At 41.2% G+C, this 21,110-nt stretch overlaps 1 protein-coding gene across 8 annotated transcripts; it reads right to left on the bottom strand.

Annotated features, from left to right (window-relative positions):
- Nucleotides 1-1,864: 1,864 nt before the first annotated feature.
- LOC112106109 (nuclear transcription factor Y subunit alpha) lies at nt 1,865-20,837 on the bottom strand. 8 transcript variants are annotated; one of them, XM_024199170.2, is made up of 10 exons: nt 20,744-20,837; nt 16,347-16,468; nt 14,254-14,337; nt 11,660-11,806; nt 9,095-9,226; nt 8,178-8,283; nt 7,127-7,293; nt 5,636-5,809; nt 5,114-5,206; nt 1,865-3,499 (listed from the first exon to the last, which is right to left on the bottom strand). In XM_024199170.2, the coding sequence occupies exons 2-10, from the start codon at nt 16,419-16,421 to the stop codon at nt 3,446-3,448; spliced, it is 1,032 nt and encodes a 343-aa protein (XP_024054938.1). In that variant the 5' UTR covers nt 16,422-16,468; nt 20,744-20,837; the 3' UTR covers nt 1,865-3,445. The 8 variants fall into 8 exon arrangements, with proteins under 8 accessions (XP_024054938.1, XP_024054939.1, XP_024054941.1 ...); XM_024199171.2 differs by having other exon boundaries at nt 14,257-14,340; XM_024199173.2 differs by having other exon boundaries at nt 7,127-7,275; nt 14,254-14,340.
- Nucleotides 20,838-21,110: the final 273 nt, after the last annotated feature.

Below are 21,110 nucleotides of genomic sequence, written 5' to 3' on the forward strand. Positions count from 1 at the left end.
TTGAAAAAAATGCATCATATAAAAAAAATTATAAACTTTTGAACTATTTACAAATGTTGCCTTACGTTACACAAATCTCAATACCTTCCCTCCCCCCCCATTCACAAAGTAAGAAATTGACTTTTTAACATGCAAAAGCCTTTGAAAAACTATTTAGCATCACTTAGGGATCATTTCCCACACCCCATTCTACACTTGTATAAAACTGGTTTTGATAGGTTCAATGCTCCAGTGCTTTAGGGGTCAACCGACCAAGCATCAAGTTCTCCTCATACCCATCATTATTTCTTTTATCCTGATCTGTCCTACTGTACTGTGCTCCCAATCTGGAATTTATGTCCAAATCTAGCCAATACACAAGCTAGAGTTCTTACATCCACTTACTACAGGCTTTTATCTCACAGCATCTCCAGTTTTATAATTTATTTGTAAAAAGAGCTTCAAATCTTTTTGTAACATGGTGCTGAGATCTTCAATCTCACTGAGCAAATAAAGGCCTTCAGAAGTGTGTCACTGAATACAGGAAAACCAAAACAAAGAAAAGGTATGACACTAACACCCAGGCTTTCACACCACTGTATAAAACTTACCTACAAGAACTCTCAATGTAGCACAAATGCATAGGTCTTTATACACCTTCTACAACTATGGCTCAGAGAATTTATTTGGGGGAGGGGCTATCTGGAAGAAGTTCTAGATGTTCTGTGAAGAGTTGTATAAGTTCTTAAAGAAAACAAACACTGGAGCTAATTACTCAGAAACAAGATGTCAGACCAACAACCTCCATTCCCTTAACTTCCCAACTTTCAGAGAAGATTCTCTGGGATAGAAATTGGTTGTAAAATGAAAGTAGAAAGACTGAGAGGCTCCCTTAATCCAGAATGGCACTACTCTTCCCACCCCCGAGCGTGCATTGGTAACCCAGATTGACAAAATGTACAAATGCTCTTAAAAAGTATTTACAATAATGTGTTCATTCAAACAAAGCAAAATATTTACTGTTCCTTCACTAGGAAAGAGTTTGATATTTCCTGAAATAGGGGACACGACAAAAAATGTTAAGCAAGGGTTTCATGTGAAGAAAAAAAAGCACCATACTCTAATTGGCCAAAATATTTTAAGACAGAGCAATCAACCAGAGATGCCAACGACGTAAGGGCAAACTAATGCTTTTTGAATAATAAAAAAATTAAAATGCAAAATTATAGGTAACAAATACAACCTAAGACAAAATACAAAAATAATGTCTTCCTTTATTTGCATGTCAAGAATTGAAACTAGGGTTCCATGTCACCCCTTAACTATGAATGTCACCAAAAAACTACAACACAGCTCCTTGCAAATTTTAGATCATTTCAACCATGGGGAGGAGGGGAGGGGGAGACATTGAACTAGGCAGGAAAGATGATCATCTTTAATTACAGAATACAGTCTACATGCCAAAGACAAATCCCAACGTAGCAATTCCCTTCCTGTATTTTCACTGGCTGAAATTTGGGAACCTTCCTAGGTGGCTGGGCCAAGAAGTCCAGTTCTCTTGGCATCTGGTCAGGCAGTCTCTCACTCCAGGGTGACTGCTGTCAAATTGAAATAAATCATTTCCACCTTTTCTGTTTCTCTCTTTGATCCTCTCTCACCTGTTTTTACTATTTTAGGTTTAGTATCCTTTTATCCAAAGGAAAGGGGTCTTCTGGTGGCATTGTTCACCCCTCCCTCACCTCTGTTTGCCACCCAATTTTCTTCCTCCAGTTTACACAACTAAATTGTTATTTTGAGCGTTCCTCCTGTTCATGATTTGAGGAGATGGTATAGGGCATATTCTCCAAACAACTGCGCTTGCTGTGCTACCTTAAGACAGACCTCTCTAAAATGTAACTAGCCTTTCCAAATCACCTTCTTCACTACTTCACCCATGAAGACTCTCCTCTCCACTGCTTTCATCATTCAGGCTCACCCATCACACTTAATTCTGGTGACCCAATAGAGTCTTAAGATTTAAAACACAGAGCAGCAAAAATTGGAAACAGCAGCAGCACCTTAGATGTGTAAAGGGGATCAGCTTAAGTGCGGATGAGGTAAGGGTGGAAATAGGTAACTAAATATGACTTGCTAAAAGGCTATAGAAACCTCAGATCCCATTGCCAAATTTCAAAGCCAGGATGACGGACCAAGTTCAAAATCCGATAGTGGCTAATCACAAGGTATTTAACAGATGCCCACATAAAGTCGTCACAAAAAAAGGGAACTAAAAAAAAAAAGCAAACGTTCCTCCTTCATTCTCTAAGTGCCATGTTTATAAGAGAGGACATTTCATAAAAAGCTTGAAGGGATTATCAACGTTTGCCCTCACTACATAAATAGTCTTTGAGCTAGACCAGGATGCACCAAATTGAGCTGGCCTCTGCTCCAGTTGTGATGCAGCCATCCTTCGCCCTGAATAAGGTCAAAGCTCTGTACAGAACCATCTGCAATTTAAAACACACTCAGACAGCCACACTGGGAGATAGTCAATCCCTCCATTCTGAGGTTCCAGATTTCATCTCTTTTGGAGCAACCAAGTTCTGCACTGGCAGAGTAAAAACAGACACTGCACTTCTTTTAGAAGAGAATCTCAAACTTTTTTATCATTTTTATCCCAGCAGCTGGATTTCTCCTTTCAATGCATCCATTGCTAGCAACATGCCACCAGCGCCAAGGTTGTTTTCCCTACTTAACTCTGAGCTCTGTGTCAATGAGCCACTCCCATCTTACTCCTTGGAACAGATATACAATATTTCAATTCTTGTAAAGGTCTTGCAATATTCACAACAACTTGACAAGATGGTTGAACTTTTCCCAGAACGAGCTTGCTGTTTACTTTTACAGGATGGAGCTTAGAGAACCTCTTTCTGTTCTCTTACACAGTTCCAGAAGGGCAAATGCAACTACAAGTGAACAGTTCAGCTGTCAATAAATGAAGTCCAAAGCTGTGAGGACTGGCTATAAACAACAAAACTCCACTGGGAAAACAAAGCACTGTGGTGTAGCCATGTTAGCTCTGGTTGCTACAAACTGGATTACTCCTCCGCAGAAGGGCCATGGCTCTCTATGGTCTGTTAGCCCTGCTTCAGCATGCCAAAGTTATTGCTAATCACTGTGTCAGTTGGCCAACCTTAATTCAAGAAATGTAAAAGGCATGAGTTGTCAGACTTTCAAACCCCTGCATTGAATTACACGGGTATACCAAGAAGGTCCCTACAATTTCTATTTGCTGAGTCCACTGCAGTTAAAATCTCAAACAAACCACTTACTGGAAAGGTGGTTTTTGTTGTATAGAAAAGGGTAGGCTAAGATATGGTGATTGTCCATTGTCCCATTGGAAGGTTTGCTTGATACACTGGTAAGATAGGACACGCTTGCAGAGGGACAGGAAACTTGTTCAGTTACTTTTTCCTTCGGACAGTGGTTAGGATACTCTGATCATTTGTGTCATTGCTTCTTCATTTGCCTGAGTTGGATCCTGTAGATACAAAAGACAAACAATACTGTGACCCTGAAGTATTTTCCTTACAGCAAAGTACTTCTACTACAGCAGCCAATCCTTGAGGGCAAATATCTCCCTTTGTCCAAAAGAAAAAAAATTATATACAAAGAGTTACTGAGCCAGAAACTCAGCTTAGTATAAACCAGTGTCGTTTCACTGACTTCAATGGAGCTAACCCAGTTTACACCAGCTGAGGCGCTGGTACATAAAACCTACAGGTTAAGAAACTAACTCTGCAAGACTCTTCCAATCAAACAGCACACCTCCGGTAGTAAATGCAAGACTACATGATTGGGAAAAGATAAGTAACCTTAGAAGACAAAAGTAGCTTTGCCAAACCACCTTTTATTGCCATAGTTAGACAGGTGTGAGAGCTGCCAATATCTTCAATATTCAAAGCCAAGTGATGCTGTACCTTCAAACTGCTTTAGAAAGCTGGTGAACACAAATGCAGCATGCAGTTAGAACAGGGATTTTCAAACTTTTACCATTTGTGGACCCCTAAAAAATGTCAAATGGAGGTGCAGAACCCTTTGGAAATCTTAGTCTGAAGACCCCCGGGGGTCCACGGACCACAGGTTGAAATCCACAGAGTCAGAATGTGGAATTCTAATTCAGAGGAACCAGTGAAGTTTTAGTTCCTGGGAGTAAAGAGATAATTTAAGGCTCTCCTTCCTTAAGGAATAACAGCTTACATCATGTCTCTCCTCTCCCTTAAGGAGTAACATCTACATCCCTTTAAGTTTAAAATGTTGACAGCATTACTCATTCCATCCCCGGAAAATTTATCCTCTCTCTACTGCAAACATTTCCCCCACATTTGCAAGGGACACTAGGATAGAAGAGGCACAAATTTACAGATGACAAGAACGCTGTATCACACATCACAGAGAATTATGAGTTTTAAACAGTATATTCCAGACTACAGCACTAAATTAGATGAATTTCAAGCAAACTAGCTCTGTTCTTTGACAACTGCTCACAACTCAAGCCAATCATATACTAGACATAGTTGGGAATCTTTACTTGGGAGGAGTTGGTATGGACTAAAGAAAGAAGTATCTTATCCCTAAAGAGAACGGATCTCTTAGGTTAAAGATACACTGCTACCTCAATGCTGTAAAAGGCAACGGTGTTTTCTATCCCATTATATTCTCTGAAAGCCGCTCCTGGCTCCTTTCACTTCATTAAAAACAGTGTGAAATATTAAAGCTACTTTTAAAAATAAAAAGATCCAAGCATGCCCACTTCTGAATTTCAAACTGCATGCTCATTGACTTTCATCCATCTTTCACCACCATCTTGAGGCAGTAGACAAAGAGGAGCAGCTGACTGCACAGGCAGACAAATAGAGCTATTACATTTCTCTCCATTTATAAAACAAAGTTGAATACAGGTTTATATTAAGATTACTATGGCCTAGCTACTTGACTGGGGAAAGAGGACAAAGGCCAGGGGCTTAGCCCAACAAGGTCAGGAAAGCTGCAGAAAAATTAGAGCCCTTAAAAGTGTTTTTCTGAGGGCTACTCGGAAGGTGTGTGCAAATTCAGCCATACAAAGAACATAGCCGGAAGCAAAGGTTTTGCTCACCTGCATATCCTTTTCCTTCGGTGAGAAAAAACGCCCACCTTCTCCCCGTTTCCTAGCCATGGCATGACGATGTCTAGACTCATGCAAGTATTTCTGCAACAATAAGAAAAAGAATGGTCACGAGTCATTCAATACTTTCTAGCTCAGTATTATTACTGCAGCTAACTGAGCACTCAGAACCAATTCCTTCTAATGAAAAACAAAGAATGCCTTTGAGGAAAGTCAGTGTACTCGCCAGTTACAATATAACCACATATACTTTCAACAATTAAGAGCCAAGGAAGTAAGTAGGATTTCAACACATGGACTCAAAAATGGCTCTGATATCTGTCAAAAGACAAAATGTGATGAGAAATATCCATCAGTGAGACAGACATATGTATGTTGCACAAGGCAGGAAGAAGTCTATTAGAATCCATTCCAATTGTCTCCATGTCACCCAAAATGTCTTCTATACCATTATAATGCAATGTCATTCCTCCACACGATGCCTAAAAAGTAACCTTGGGTTATTATACTCACCCTCCTCTCTTTGGGGATTTTCCCCTCAGCTTCCAGCTTGGCTCGTGCCTGCCTCCTCTTCAGGATTCGGTGGTACTGCTTGGCATTTACATAGAGGGGCTCCTCTTCAAGCATCTCTGCCCCTGGCAATGGAATCCTCTGAATAGCTGGTACTGATCCAGCCCCTGGTACCATCTGTGTAAAGAAGAACACACTCAGATGCATATGGTTCACAGCAGATGCTACATACACAAAAGGAGATACGATCAGTCCAAAAATATTAATGCAGAAGTAACTGAAAAGATGTATTGTCTGAACAACTGTGTCTGCTTCAAAGTGATGGAGTATCAAAGTCAACTGCACACAATTCAACAAACTGTCAGTTACATATTGCCAATGTTTTTGATATTTTGTTTGTATAAAAAGCTAAATGTAAATAAATTATATTACTGTGTAAAGTTTCTCTAAACAAATGTTCACTTTTGTACTGATTGTTTTATATCGGACATTTACATGACAATGATATGAAAACCTGTTAAAATTCCTAAATAAAAAAATTAAAAAAAAAAAAAGGCTGCACAATACCTAGCGCTCCAAGCAATTCATTTTCCTGTACAATGTAATGTAGTATATACTCATCTCTTCTATTGGTATTCTATTAGTGCATGTTCTACTTGTCTAACAATTTCTGTATGTTTATTAAACAAGTGCTATTCATAAAGTGTCTGCTGCCATCTAATGGAGCCGAACAGTAAAACACAAGCCAAGAGGGAATCTCAGCACAAATGTAGTATGAACATGAGCAGAACAAAGCCCTTATTTACCAGAAAAAAACATCTGCGGGATACTGAAGAATAGCAAGTTTTTGCTTGAACTCTTCAAATTTCTAAGTATCTCTAATAAAAGTTCCTTTAAATTAAAATTTTGAACTTCTTTGAATTTGATGATAAAATTATTTGGGGGAGAGGAAGCATGACCTATGTAATCACTCCTCAGAGATTAAACCAGGGCTGGTTCTACAGCCAGATGATTAAGGTGGCCAACTTCCAGGGGACCCCATACCTCTTCTGTGTGTGTGCACGCGTGCTATCTTCTGATTGGCTGGCTGGCAGGTTTCTTGGGGTTGGCTTTGGGGTTTGTATTTTCTTGTTCAGCCACTCAGGCAGGTGGGGGCAATGAAAATGTTTTCTGCGTGGCCAGCAAAATGGCTAGGACTACTCCTGGATTAAACATTACAATTTATTTATTCCAGTTTTTTTAAAGAGAGTTATCAGAAGAGGAAGCATGACCTATCTAATAATTTGCCACACAAATTCAACAGTACAATTATTTACTCCAATTTTAAATCCATATTAAGCCAATAGGAAGTCCTAATTACAACTAATTTCTGAGAAGACTGAGCATATTAGGTGAAACTAATATGAATCTCAAACCGCAGTTTGAAGATAGTAAACTTAAAATTTAACTTGTAAAATGACAAAGTGAAAAAGAACTTGGAAATTCCATACGTACCATAACCATTCCACCTGAATTGACCACATTTCCAGCAACTGGTAGCGTCACAGTTACAGTCCCTTGCCCACTGCTAGTTGTATTGGTGTTGGCTCCTGCCTGGACAATTTGTGCTCCTGCCAAACTGGCTGCTGGGATGGTGATCATGCCTGTAACAGGGACTGTAACTTTAAGAAAATAAAACACAAAACAAAAAAACAAAAACACGCACACAGAAAGAACGAAGGGAACACAATTAGTCCCACTTCTATTTTCATTCACTCACTCTTGGATAACGTACAAGAGGATGGCAAAAAAAATGTTACAAGCAACCATTAACCAAATCCCATCATCTGTCCTTAATACACAAATGCACTCAACTTTTCAAAGTGTTCATTTGTCATATACATGGGAATCACAGCCCAAATGTGAAGCCATTTCTCCAAAACCTCAAAAATGAAATGTAAATGCTTGCACTCCCCATTGACAATTTGTCAGGAACCCAAAGCTCATATTTTATTTAAACATTAAACCTGAAAGTGAAGAACTGATTCTTATTCCGTAATCCCATTTGCACTTTCCACACCAAAGAGCTTTTGTCCTATTTGCAGGCACAGTTATATTTGCAGATTCCTAGTAACCAGCCCTGCAAAAGGGGGCAGGGGATTAATTTATCTGCTTCACTGTGGTCTGGGAAAAAGGATTTCTGTAGCTATTTAAAAAGTTAGTTCTACAAATGTGAATCTATATGATCAATGTGAAAAAAATCTCCTGCACTTATTTGTACATTTCAAACTCTTTGTATCTGTACAGCTGTTACAGCACATTCTGTTACCAGCAATATAAGGCATATCAGAAAAAAATCTTACGGATGTCAAGAGTAGTAAAAACCTACAATTCCAACTCTAAAGACAGACAGAAGGAAGAGGAACAAAAACTTTTGCTCTTCCAATCGTCATGGTGTTCCTCGACACTAAGGAGCCAAGAAGAAATGAAATGGTATGCGTCTCTCTGGAAACTTTCAACTATAACTTAAGAGAATGTGCTGTCCTTTATATGCCAAAGTTCATACCTTGTTGAAGAATGGTTCCATCAGCATTAACAGGCTGATAGACAATGGTCTGGCCTTCTGCTGTCTGTGCCACCTGCTGCCCTTGAACTGCTATCTGCTGCTGGGTCTAAATGGAACAAAGATCACCACAAATTACAAACTGCTGAGAAGTTAAAGATTTCCATCCCTGTTAATGTCCATATTGAACCCGAGGACATGAGTCTCCATACTCAGAATAGAACTGTGTATTTACACGCCAATTTCAACTGGAGATTAAAAGATACTTCAAATATATACAAAACTTTTACTTAAATTTGTTGTAAGGAACAAGACAACTGGGGAACTAAATTAACTGACCAAATCTGAGATGCATCAAGAACTTCTTGTAATATTATTGCGTAATAGTAGTAGCAACCACAAGTTTTTCAAAAGTTCTTCATGGGAGACATCTCAGAGTTTAAAAAGGGCAGTTCTACATACACAAATATGTTTAATATACTGGGATTTCTTTTTATTTATTTTTTTTAAGATCTAGGTCTCATATTTCATGATCGACATGTTAAACGGATACTCAAGTAACAGTAACAAAAAAAACTGTTCCTAAATAAAAAAGATTTCACAAAAGTCAAATGTAACTATAACTGTTTACAATTTTTTGGGGTGGGGAATGTTAAATTCAACAGTATTTTTCATTTTAAACATTCCCATTCAGGGAATCCCAAATCAATAATGTACAAATAAGAACCAGTTGGTAAAACTAAGTGACAAATACAGTTATTCTGTCCCAGCAAAGCGATTTGCAAAAAAGAAAATAGCATAAAAGCTGATGTGTTACAAATGTATTTATTTTAATATCAGATGGTTCTGGATACTAACTTTCTAACATCTGCTCCCTTATTGTAAGCCCATTACAATCCCTTTCATGCTGGTGCAGTTACCTGTGTCTGGCCAGCGGTAACCGCAGTCTGTGGCTGCTGAATAATGATCTGTTGGGTCTGGCCCTGCTGACCCTGTACCTGCACAGCCTGGCCACCTTGAATCTGAATCTGGCCTGGCTGGACCAACTGAATCTGTGGAAGAAAGAGTCAGAAAGGAACATTAACTAAACCTGTTAGATTTTTCCCTTTGGTCTCAGCATTATCGAAGCATCTTCCAACAGTCATCTACTGCGGCCATTAGGAAAACCCCCACTAACTTTCCTCTTTTAATGGAGACAGTTTGTTTTAATGTATTCCTGCCCCGTGACATAGTAATCACCGATGCAAGGGAGGATAAGACTAAGCAGAAAGGAGCAAATATACATGCTCATGTCATCATGCCCCATCAGTTTTCCACTGTTTACTAAATACAGCATGATCAGAGAGAGAAATACACTAGCCTTGAGCATGAGACCAGGGATAATACTTACCTAAATCACAGGAGGAATGGGACTTTAAGGGTTAATTAAGATAGCTGTAAAGTATCACAAGTGCTAATTATGAAGCACATAAAAAGTAGCCTGGTATTTACAAAAGCGTAAGACTAACCTTGCAGAGAAGAGATACTTTCCACGCCCCCCTTGGTGCACCTCTCAGGATAAATTGGAATACTGTCAGCCCCCATTGCTGAAGATTCCAATTACACACTTTCTTCTAATATACAGGCTGTTTAGAGTATGTTACACTGAGAAATGATAGTAGTGTTTTCCTAATATATAGTGCCTTTCAGCCAAGTATACTGAAGTACTTCACAAGTCACTAAAAAAGCCCATCAACACAGCAAGTTAGTGGCACAGCACAGACAAAAATTCTGTGACACCAGACACAATCCCCATGATCTAACTAAGTTGCTTAACTTTTCCACCCTTTGTTCTTGAGGAACACTTATCAAGGCCTTGCCTAAAACCAAATGCTATCTTTTAAATAAACAGTTCTATCCAATGTGTATTACTGAAAAATAATCCTATCCCATCCAGCACTATTACTCTCTGTGAAGCCTGGGGTTTTAAATTCTTCTCCAGCCTTCATACATAGGAATAACTGAACTTCATGTTAGTCCTGAAGCATTTTCAAGGAATTCTATATTTTTATGGAACAAGCACATGAGTAGGCATGGAACTGCTGTGTGTTACAGCTGCCAAGAATCAGAAAAAGCTCTGGCTGCATTTCAGGAGATTGTGCTGAGTATATTTGCAGCATCCATTGGAAATATACTTGAAATACAGAAGAAGCTTCACTTTAAATATTTGGTTGTGACACAGAGGCTCATGGGCTACAGTTGGCAAAGAGTTCACTATCATGTAACAGCAACGCCTAAAAAGCCTGACAAATGCACTATACCTAGCCCCTGCTTTCACAGTATGTATCCATAAAGAATGGCATGTGAGGTCTCGAATAAAAAGTTTATGTCATACTGATCCTCATAATCACTGCATGACATATGTACGAATGATATTTAAGGAGTTGTGTATACACATTGAAAATATGTTTTGAAGTCTGTCACTGATCAAAGAGAAAAATAGGTTTCTTCAAGACAGAAGGTAAGAGTATATCTCTCTGTCAAATATAAATTAACCATTGGAAGCCAACACAATGGAAATGCCTTTTATATATGAAGTCAACACGGGAATGGAACGTCAACAGGGACACAAGACACTGGAGACAGAACCACAGGGGGCTGTCCTGTCTCTGGGAGCAGACAATGAACTTTGGGGCATACAAAGGAAGGCAAAAAGACTTTATCTGGCACCTGAGGAAGTAAACAGACAGTGCATCTACATTCATGAAAATGGGATCTCAACCAGGCTTGGTTGAAATGCTGCAGAAGACATTTGGGGTGAGAAACTTCCTTAGACAGAACCTTAGCTTGCTAAATTAAGTTTAATCTCTAGTAAGTGAGTGATGACTTGGTTTTATACATAACCTGTTTCCATGATGTTTACTCACTATCTCTTAAAATTCAATCCTTGATAATAAATTCATGCATCGTCATCACTATAAATACAACTCCATGCTGTAGTATTAAACAAAGAGCTGACACTGGGTCGAATCATTCAAGCCATACACAACTGCCTTCGGGGGACAGCTTACCTGGAACAACTATCAGGTTTCAGTGGATAAGGGGCTGCACACTATAGGGGGAACACTTCAAAGTGGCTCAGAGATTGGGGTGCACCTATTGTTAACCTGCAAGGCAAAGTAAGGGCTGGCATAGCCCTGAGGAAAATATTTAGAGGCTAACAAACTGGAGGCCTCAGGTAGCTGGCACAAGTTAAGCACATTCAATTCTTCCTCTCGCTGGAGGGAGGGAGAGATAACAAGGGGACACTCAGTCCTGGGCACCTGGAGAACTGTCACGGTAGTTCATACAATGCTCACTGGGGCAGATCCTCAGCTGGTATAAATTGTCATGGCTCCCTTGACTTCAAAGAAGCAATGACAATTTACACTAGCTTATGATCTTCCCTAGGACAGTCACAGTTCATGCCTTGACCATTATGATTAATGAAATGAGAGTGTACTGACCTGCTGCAATCCTTGCGATCCAGAAACTGGGACTTGCATGATGGTCTGACCCTGACCCCCAGGCACAGCTTGCACCATGATTGGCTGGCCAGTAGATGTGATCAGCTGACCTCCGCTTACTTGTACCATTAATGGCTGACCCTGGACCTAGAGAACAGAAGAAACAACAAACAGAACAATGAAGCAAAGTCAGATGATAAAAAAAATCTCAAGTGAAATTGATAAATATTAAGGGCTAAATGTTTATTTCAGTGGAAGGGCCATGAAAACTAAATAATAGTCTCTCAATTGTTTTTATGCACAACTTCCAACAAACGAGATTTCTAAAAGTGTCTCCATCTTGTGTTGTTGAATTTAGTAAGTTGTCCTTTTCTGCTACCGCCTAATCAAAACCACAAAGTCCAGATACAATAAAGCATGTACAATATTTACATCGTACATATGGCTAAACTGTCCATACACTAACATAGACAGGGATTACCTCTATATACAGCCTGAGAACTGGAACCTTTCAAAAAAGAGCTCACAATCCACAATAAGTCTTTGTATTTCATTAAGAAGTCCAATGCAGATGAGTAAAGGCTCCAATATAAAGCTACCTTGGCAGGTGGGGTTCAAGAAATTATGTTCTCATAGCATCTTAATTTCCAGATGGCTATGGCATGAATTGTTCTTGGAGCATCTTCTTGTGATCATAAAGGGAAGTTGTGCTTGTAACAGCACAAAGTATGGCTCAGAAAGGAAGAGTGGATGAAGTGGACCAACAAGTCTTGGAATGGTGAAGGTTTCTAGATCAGACATGAGAGCCCTTACAAATATTCTTTGGGAAGAGGCCTGGGGGAGAAAGGAAGGCAACGGAAAACTCCATTCAGCTATGCATATCTAGCAAGGAAGAGAGCCATCTGCACCAAAATAATATGCCAGACGAAGAGCTCAATAAAAGTCACATCTTTAGGTCTTAAGCTTGGAGTGGGAGGCAATTGACAACAGGATTATTCTTCACTGCACTTAACACATTTCATAGAAGTGAAGAAAGAGCATAATAGAGCAATCACTGAACTCCAATTTCAGTTATCATGGAAACTTCAAGGATTTTCAAAAGGCAAATGACCATCACCTCTGACTTCTACCTCCAGATCTCTCATTTTTGACACTTCTATCCCACACCTTTCAGCTAATTACAGTGCAGGAGAAACAATCCGTGACTGAATTATCATCAGTAAAAAACTTTCAGAATTTATGAAATTATCTAAAATAATAAGGTCCCTTAAAGGAAAAAGCTCCGATTTCTATATGTTGAAATGCATTAGTGGCTTATACAATGACACACACATCAGCAACCCTAGGTATGTATCAGCTGTCAAGCTCCCAGATAGGATATCCTGGCTTCATTAAGTCATCTGATAGTCCTACTACTCAGTCTCTTCCACCCACTCTTCCCACCATATAAAAACCACTTTCATTAATGAGAAGTGAACAGTATGCATTACAATATAGTGAAAAAGATGCAAGCATGCATACATCAGCTACAAAGCAGCAAAAAGTAATTAGCATGATATGCTTAAATTGAAATAAAATGATAATATAAATCCAGGATTTTTGTTAATGTATTTTTAAAACGCAAGCAAGAAAGGAGAGATGAAAAGCAAACTTTTCAGCAATAGGACTGTGATACAATCAAGCTCCAAGCAATTGCCTCCAATTTTACCAGCTCACCCTCTTTCACATTTTAGCTCACATCAGGAAACCACTGCATATACTTCATTATTCGCAGGACCATTCTGACCATCTTGAACTTTTTTTCTCTCCAAAGAACAGAGGAAGGCCCCCCACCCCCAAAAAGACCCCAGACATGGGTAGAAAAAGCTGTATCAATCTTGTAACATCTACCATGAAGGGGTTTTTCCATCCCTTTAAAGAGCTGCCACACAAACCAATGAGATGAAGCTTTTAAGATGTGGAACATTTCACATGAACAGAAATCAGGGTTTGAAATAACCTGCATCCCTTCCCAACTGGTAGTGAGTTTTGGTAGTAATTAAGATGCAATTTATGGATCTGCTTGTGTTGTCACAGTAGAAATATGTGGTCAGTAATTATCTCAATCCCATAGTAGGCGAGAAAATCCTCAGTTTTTGTTTCTAGTAAGAAAAAAAATTCTCTCCTCAACCCAACTTTGGCTTCTTTCCACAGAGAAAATACACAAAAAGTCCCACTCAGCACTGGATCTGAGAGGTCTGAATCTCTGAGCTAGGTCCTGGGGTTTGTTTTATCTCTTGCCTGCAAGTTGTAATTTTCTCCTGCTTCATTCCTATTTCCACCAAAATTCATCTTCATAATCACACCAGCAGAGAGTTTTCATGAGTGGATCAGGGTTTGGCTGCATGCATTTTAGATCCAACAAACAGCTCTAACCGCTTCATTCGTTTTATTGAATGAAACTGCAATTAACATATGTCCCAGCTGCTACAGACCAATGAAACTGCTACTAATTCTGTCCCTATTTCAAACCCTGGTAGAAACACAGCATTAGCGATGAGGCGATGGGGAAGTTCATGCAGTGCTCACATAGACACAATTAGAGAGATCACCACTACCTGGAGGGTCTGGACTTGCTGGCCTGAGGCGGTTGCCACCTGGGCCTCTGTCTGCAACTGGACAGCAGTGACACCACCCTGCTGCTGGGAACAGGAACAGGAATAGCTTGAAACTTAACAACAAGGAAATGTAGAGCTCAAGGCAAGAGAGAACCTTACTGATGGGACAGGGAGAACTTAAAGTTCTCCTATCACTTGTTCTTGAAACACAGGAATGCTGAACATGCTCACATAATCTTAGGAAAGGAATACCAGCAAACCCGATGTAGGCTCACTGGCAGGAGACAGCAACAAACAAAACATAACGCAGACAACACTGTCAAGGTATTTTTCAGAATTTGACATTCCTATTGTTTTTTAAATGATCCCATGTTTATTTAAGTGTTTTCCCTTTAATTGCACATATTTGTTATTACAGAGGTGCGGTTGCTCTGTCAGACCCCGACTCCCAAATAAATGGCTCCAAAGTCCTTTATCCAACAGAAAAGGTACAGCATGGACAGCAGCAAAGTAAGTTTTACATACCCAGCCCATATGCTTGAGGGGCAATCTGAAGAGAATAGTTTAATCTCTAATGACCCATCCTATCTCTAACCTCTTAGGAGAGATTCCCAAAAATAATCAGTACCAAATGCAGTAGTGGTTTGAGAGACATGGACATCCATCCCCAGAGAATTAGACTAAGATTGGACCATTCACATTTTGTTAAAGACAGCATTCAAGGATTCCTTTTCAAAACAACCACCACATATGCAGTACTACATTAACTTTGAAAACTAATTCAAGAAATTAAAACTAGGTCAAGGTTTGGTCCTACTGCCTTTTGCAGAGTCCCTTTAAAGTGTTACAGGATTACAAAATGTCAATCTACCAATCAAAAGTGTTGATTTTAGCCATCTATCAGCATCAGATTCATGGTTCTCAATTATCCACAATTTATTTTCTTTATAACTTAGTGATGGTCTCTGTAAGGGCCACATGCTGTTCCCACTGAAGACAAAGTCAATTTCCACAGTGGAAGTAGGGCCCAGCCTGATGTGTCTGGTATTTACACTGCTTGACAACCAGCAACAAAGTGCTACACCTCTACCTCGATATAACACTACTCGATATAACATGAATTCAGATATAACGCGGTAAAGCAGTGCTCAGGAGGGAGGGGGGGCCTGCGCACTCCGATGGATCAAAGCAAGTTCAATATAACACAGTTTCACCTGTAACGCGGTAAGATTTTTTGGCTCCCGAGAACAGCGTTATATCGAGGTAGAGGTGTATTTTAAATTGAAAGTGTGATTCATATTGTCTCACTCATGTGCATAGCAGAAATAAACTAAAGAGCTCACTTCCACTGTCCCAAACAAAAGCAAATAAGGCTTGATGAACACAGCTAATCCACATAACCAGCTTGAAAATTCATCACAATATGAGGCTAGGTAAAGATAATATTTTAAAAGCATGTCTAAGACTTTCATAAAAGCAATTCTACATGCCTGAACATTATTGTACCCAAGCCAGAAGTTAGTTTTTGGAGGAATGATTCAGACAAACAGTCCAACAAATGACAGACTGATCAGTACAAAGCAAAAGGCCTTTGTTGCAATTACTTTGTTATTGCATTCACCCGGATCTTTCAGTGGGAGCAGAAAAAGTGATTCACATGAACATCATTGTTAAAGGAAAGCTGGAGAAATTCTCAAAATTTGCTTGAGACCATCCTGTTTCAACCCTTGAAGATAAACAACTGTTTGTGAACATTAAGTGCTCAAATTTACATTTTGTTTCATTTAAGATCTTCACTAAATTTTTATTATTTTTGTTCGTGTCAAAGTCCCTAATCTAATTCAACTTTGCATTGTATGTATCAGTTGTTTCTATTATTTTATTTAATATAGATTAGAAGTGCTAATATTCAAGCACACTCCAATGACAGAATGAAACTGCTGATCAAAGGATAAGACAGTCAACCAGCCATGCATCCAGTCACTCTCACTCAGCAACTTGATGGCCTGGTCGAACTGTAGAGAACATGACATGCCTTATGACCAAATATCAGGACCTCTAGCTCACTCTTTAAGATAATTTTTCCATACCTGCTGCTGAATCTGTCCAGCTTGCACAACGATCTGTTCTGTGGAACTGTTGCTGTTTGCTGTGTACTGCTCCATAGTGTCTCAGTTCCAATCTTGTGCCCAATGCACCTCAGTCTGGATATCTGACAAGACAATAAAAAATGCATCATTGCTGCCTCAATGGCTCAAGATAAGGATTAGTTTACAGTAGCCGGAAAACAAGCCATCTAATGACATTTAGATGATACGCCTTAACAGTCAGAACACCATTGTTTCAAGTAAAGGACCTCCCCTGTGTCATTTGCATTTGTAGTAAGAGACAACATATTTTAATGTGAAAATTAAGTATTTTCCTAAAACTCATGTGTAAAAAGAGGCAGCATCGTCCAACAGCTTGGGCACCAGACTGGGATTCAGAACAGGGTTCTATTCCCAGTTCTGCTGCTGATCTTGAGCAAATTATTCCACCTCTCCCGTGCCTCTGTTTCCCCTACTACCATTTGTCTGTCTTGTTAGTTTAGACTGTAAACTCTTGGCCAGGGACTGTATCTTACTATATGTATAGATAGCACTTTATGCATGGGGGACTCGATCTCAGTTGGGTCCTCAATGCACTACCACAATATACACTAATTATAATTAATAAGTAAAACATTGCAGTGCTGAAAAGCTCATTGTAAACATCACCTGAACACCAAGCTACATCTCAAGAATTTCATAGATTTTCAGTTAGACAATGACGTAACAAGAGGGACTGAAATACCCTGTGCTCTTAGGAATGAACAGTTTTCCCCATTTCTTTTCCTGCTTCTCTTTTAACTTGAAAACAGATGGCTTCTCCCATCTCTCTCCTTTTCCTGATCCCTCACTCCAATGCACAGGGGAGAAAAGGCTGAAGTAAAACCATTCCACAGCTCTCTTTATTCTCATCTCCATTTCTTCCTTTCCTAGTTGATTAGCAAATGAGGAATTCTGATCTTCACTTGTAATGAAGCATTTGTTCTACTCTACCATTGAACAAGTCACTGCTATCCAGGTTCAAAGCCAGCCTGAATTTTTCATCAACTTTAAAAAGAAAAATAAAGGAATTAGATTTGATATCTGCACAGGATTTAGTCACAACATCCACTGACTTCAACTGGCTGTGTAATGTCAGAGACAAGGTGGGTGAGGTAATATCTTTTATTGGACCAACTTCTGTTGGCAAGAGAAACAAGCTTTTGAGCTACACAGAGCTTTTGAGCTGCACAGAGCTCTAACTTCAGTTAGATTCCAGACCTGAAGAAGGAGCTCTATTTAAGCTCAAAAGCTCGTCTCTTTCACCAAACAGAAGTTTAACTCACCCACCTTGTCTCACTAATATCCTAGGACAGATGTGGCTACAACATGTGTAACGTGAGTCAGTTAACATTGCAACGAAGACTTAAAACGTTGTAATTCCTGGCCTTTATGTTTATCTTTGCAACCTAATACGCATGAATTGTTTTGTATTTATCATAAAGATCATTGCAAAAAGGCTTTTCATTGATTTACTCATCTTTCAAAATAGATTGATTACTTTGAAGATTGTTAGCTCAGTCAAATGAATATAATCAACATGCATCAGGCCAACAAAAAACAATGCGCAGTATGCAGACAGACAGACTACATGGCCTAAATGTGGTAACAATTTGCTTATTCCCTCTGCCAAAAGCTTTGTTTGGAATTAAGAAATACAACTACCCCTCTGATCAGAGCAAAAATCTGAGTCATAGCACAGAAAGATACAACATTGTGCTGCAACTGTAACTTTATCTGTCCTTGGCCCATTTAGAGAGACAAGGTGGGTGAGGTAATATCTTTTATGGTGCCAACTCCTGTTGGTGAAATAGACAAGCTTTCAAGATACTCAGAAATCTTCTTTGGGTCAGTAGTGTTTTTCATGGCCCAGCAAAATAAGAGTGAATTTGGGCACTGATTTCAAAACTAGACATAAATATGGTTGCATTTTAGAAAGCCCAGCGGATAGATACGTTCTCCTTTTAAAGGGTTCAGCTAAGTCAGACCACCTCAGGCCGAGTGCTTTTCTGATCTCATGAACTAAACAGGGCTAGGCTTGATCAGTATCTTGGATAGGAAACTAAGAAAAATCCAGGACATTGCAGGAAGTGGTGGTGGCAACATGACCAGTGGCACTGTGACTTCAAAGTCCGTTTAGGAGACCGGTCTTCTGCTTAAAATGTAATGCTGAAATCCTGATTACATGGCCAGGAAAAATTCCCATCCCATTTTGCAAGAGTATAATCATTAATACTGATAAAAATAATTTCTAGTTGTTAGTTACATTCTGCCTACCAAAAGTTCTCCCTCTAGTTTCAACCGCATACAGTATTCTTCACTTCTGTCCTAAATGCTTGTGCAGTAGCACATGAAACAGCTCCCACATTCCATCCTTCGAGGCGGCATTTCAGCAGTGAGTGCAGGGTGCCAGCCTATTATATAGCATGTAAGCCAAGCACATACTAGCAAGAAGTTCCTTGATTTCCTCTACTCTACAAACAACCTTTAAGCAGAGACCTATTAGTCATGAATATTCTAAGACCCAAATGCCAGGCCCCTTCTTCCACACCTGAAGTTCTGGGAAATTTCTTCTCAATCCAGCTTTTTTGGGGGTCAGAATAAGAGAAGAGAATGAGATTTTAGACATGTAGGATCATGACTCCATCAATGGCGAGGACAGAAGATCTACTTAGGAGGGGAAGCAGCAGGGGGGAAAAGACTACTTTTTTTTGTTTTTTAAATACAGCTTATTTGTCCATAGACAATCATTTAACATTTTGTTGCCTCATAAGAAGGCACGGAGAGAATTTTCTCAAACCAGAATTTTTAAAAATTAATGATTCTGTATTATGCTGCATGCCCCTCCTTCAAACTGCTGGTCTGACTGGTCATAAATCCTGTATAACTTGAAACTAAGGTACTTTCTACACTAGAAATAGTTGGTTGGTATAACTATACCAACAGACCCTCCCAGTGTAGATGCAGTTTATGCTGGCAAAAGCACGCTTTTGCTGGTATAGTTTATATGCCAGTTCTCTGAGTGAAATAAGCTATACTGGCAAAAAGTTCTTTTGATAGTATAACTGCATCTACACTAGGACGTTTGCCCATATAAAAATGTTGCTTAAAAAAACCCCCACCACACCTAAGCGACATTACCATACCAGCAAAAGTTTCTAGCGTCAACATGGGTTAAGTATAAAAATGAAAGCAGTTATACCTCATCCTGTACTTCAGTAAGAACATACATGACTAATCACATCCACTCTCCCCAAAGTGCATCAGTGAAAGTCAAAGAAAGAATTCAGCCAAAAACAACAGCTCAGGAGAGTCATCTTGTGTTATTCAGCAGCAATAGAGACGCGGAGGCCAGTTTTCATTATTAACCTCATCTGGAACCTGCAAGTCCGTGTACGCATCTAGAGATTTTCAGTCCAGTTGAGCATTATGTGCCTTTTGTCTAGCATGGGCGTTTGATTGTGGTGAGCTGCTGACAGCAGGATTTTCTTAGCCCACAGAGCGCTCAGTGCTGATGAGGGGAAGGAAGCGGCAGGCAGCCCCTCTATGGGGAAGGGAGAGACAAACTCCTCACTGCTTACCAGAGCGTTTTTAGCTGCACAGCTGTTCTCCTCGGGGAACGTGGGCCGGGCTGCTCTGTACTGTGGGGTAGGGGATGGGGTGCATAAAGGGTCCTAATCCCTGGGGGAGGCGGGATGCACACAGGGTCGTGCCTCTCATACTGGCCACAGCTGCACGGGAGGTGGACCCGGGGGGGGGGGGATCCTGACCGCTCCCCCGCCCAGGCGCGGGCTGCAGCCTGCTCAGTAGCTCTCCCCCGCGGGGGCACACGCAGCTGGTCTCCGCTCCGCGAAGGGGGAGGACGGGTGGCCCGGGCCCGCGCGCACCGCGAGGCCCATGTGCCAGAAAAGCCAGCGGGGCTCGCCAGAGCCCCCTCCCCGGCTCGCCGAGGGCGGGGCCCGCACAGTGGCGGCTCCCTTCATGGCGGCCCCTTCTCGCTGCACAGAGCTCCCCGGGGCAGAGTCCCCACCCGGGGAACGGCCCAGAGCCGGGCCCCTCCACAGCGCGGAGCGGGCTCGCCTCCCTCTCCCCCGAGGGCAGACCCCGGCCGCCCCCTCCAGCCCGGGCGGCGACCCCAGGCCCTGCTCCCGCCTCTGCTGCTCCCCCGGTGGCCTCTCCGCCCCGGGCCCTCCGCACGCGGCGCGCCCGTCCCAGGCCCAGCAGCACGAGCCCCGTCCCTCCGCTCCCCCAGTGCCCGGCCAGCCGGCCCTGCGAGCGGCCTCCTGACTGGTCACTCGGCCCCGCCAATCCCGGCGCTAGGGCCGGCGCTCGGGGGCTCCATATTGGCTGCTCGCACTCACCGTGCCTCGCTCCCCCGGTTCGGGTCCCGCTCTGATTGGCTCCGCCACCGGCCCCCGAAACCCAATCAGCGCCTCCACTCAGCCGCCGCGCAAAATGGCGCCCAACCCTGAACAAAGAGAGGACGGAACTCAGGGCGCATGCGCCGAATAGTTCCGCCCGCCGCAGCTCTGCAGGATACGCCCACCCGGCCCGACCTAGCCTAAGCTCTTACGCATGCGCTAAAAATGCTCCCCCAGTCGAGGCCGCCAATAATGCGCATGTGCTGATAGACTCCTCTTCTCTAGGTCTTCTGCGCATGAGCACATTGACAGGTAAGTCCTGGTCTGCTTTCCACCGCCGAATGTTCTGGGCTGTTACCATAGAGAG

The sequence above is a fragment of the Terrapene carolina genome, unplaced genomic scaffold (genome assembly GCF_002925995.2).
Source record: "Terrapene carolina triunguis isolate 2854851 unplaced genomic scaffold, T_m_triunguis-2.0 Scaffold198, whole genome shotgun sequence".
NCBI lineage: Eukaryota > Metazoa > Chordata > Testudines > Emydidae > Terrapene > Terrapene triunguis.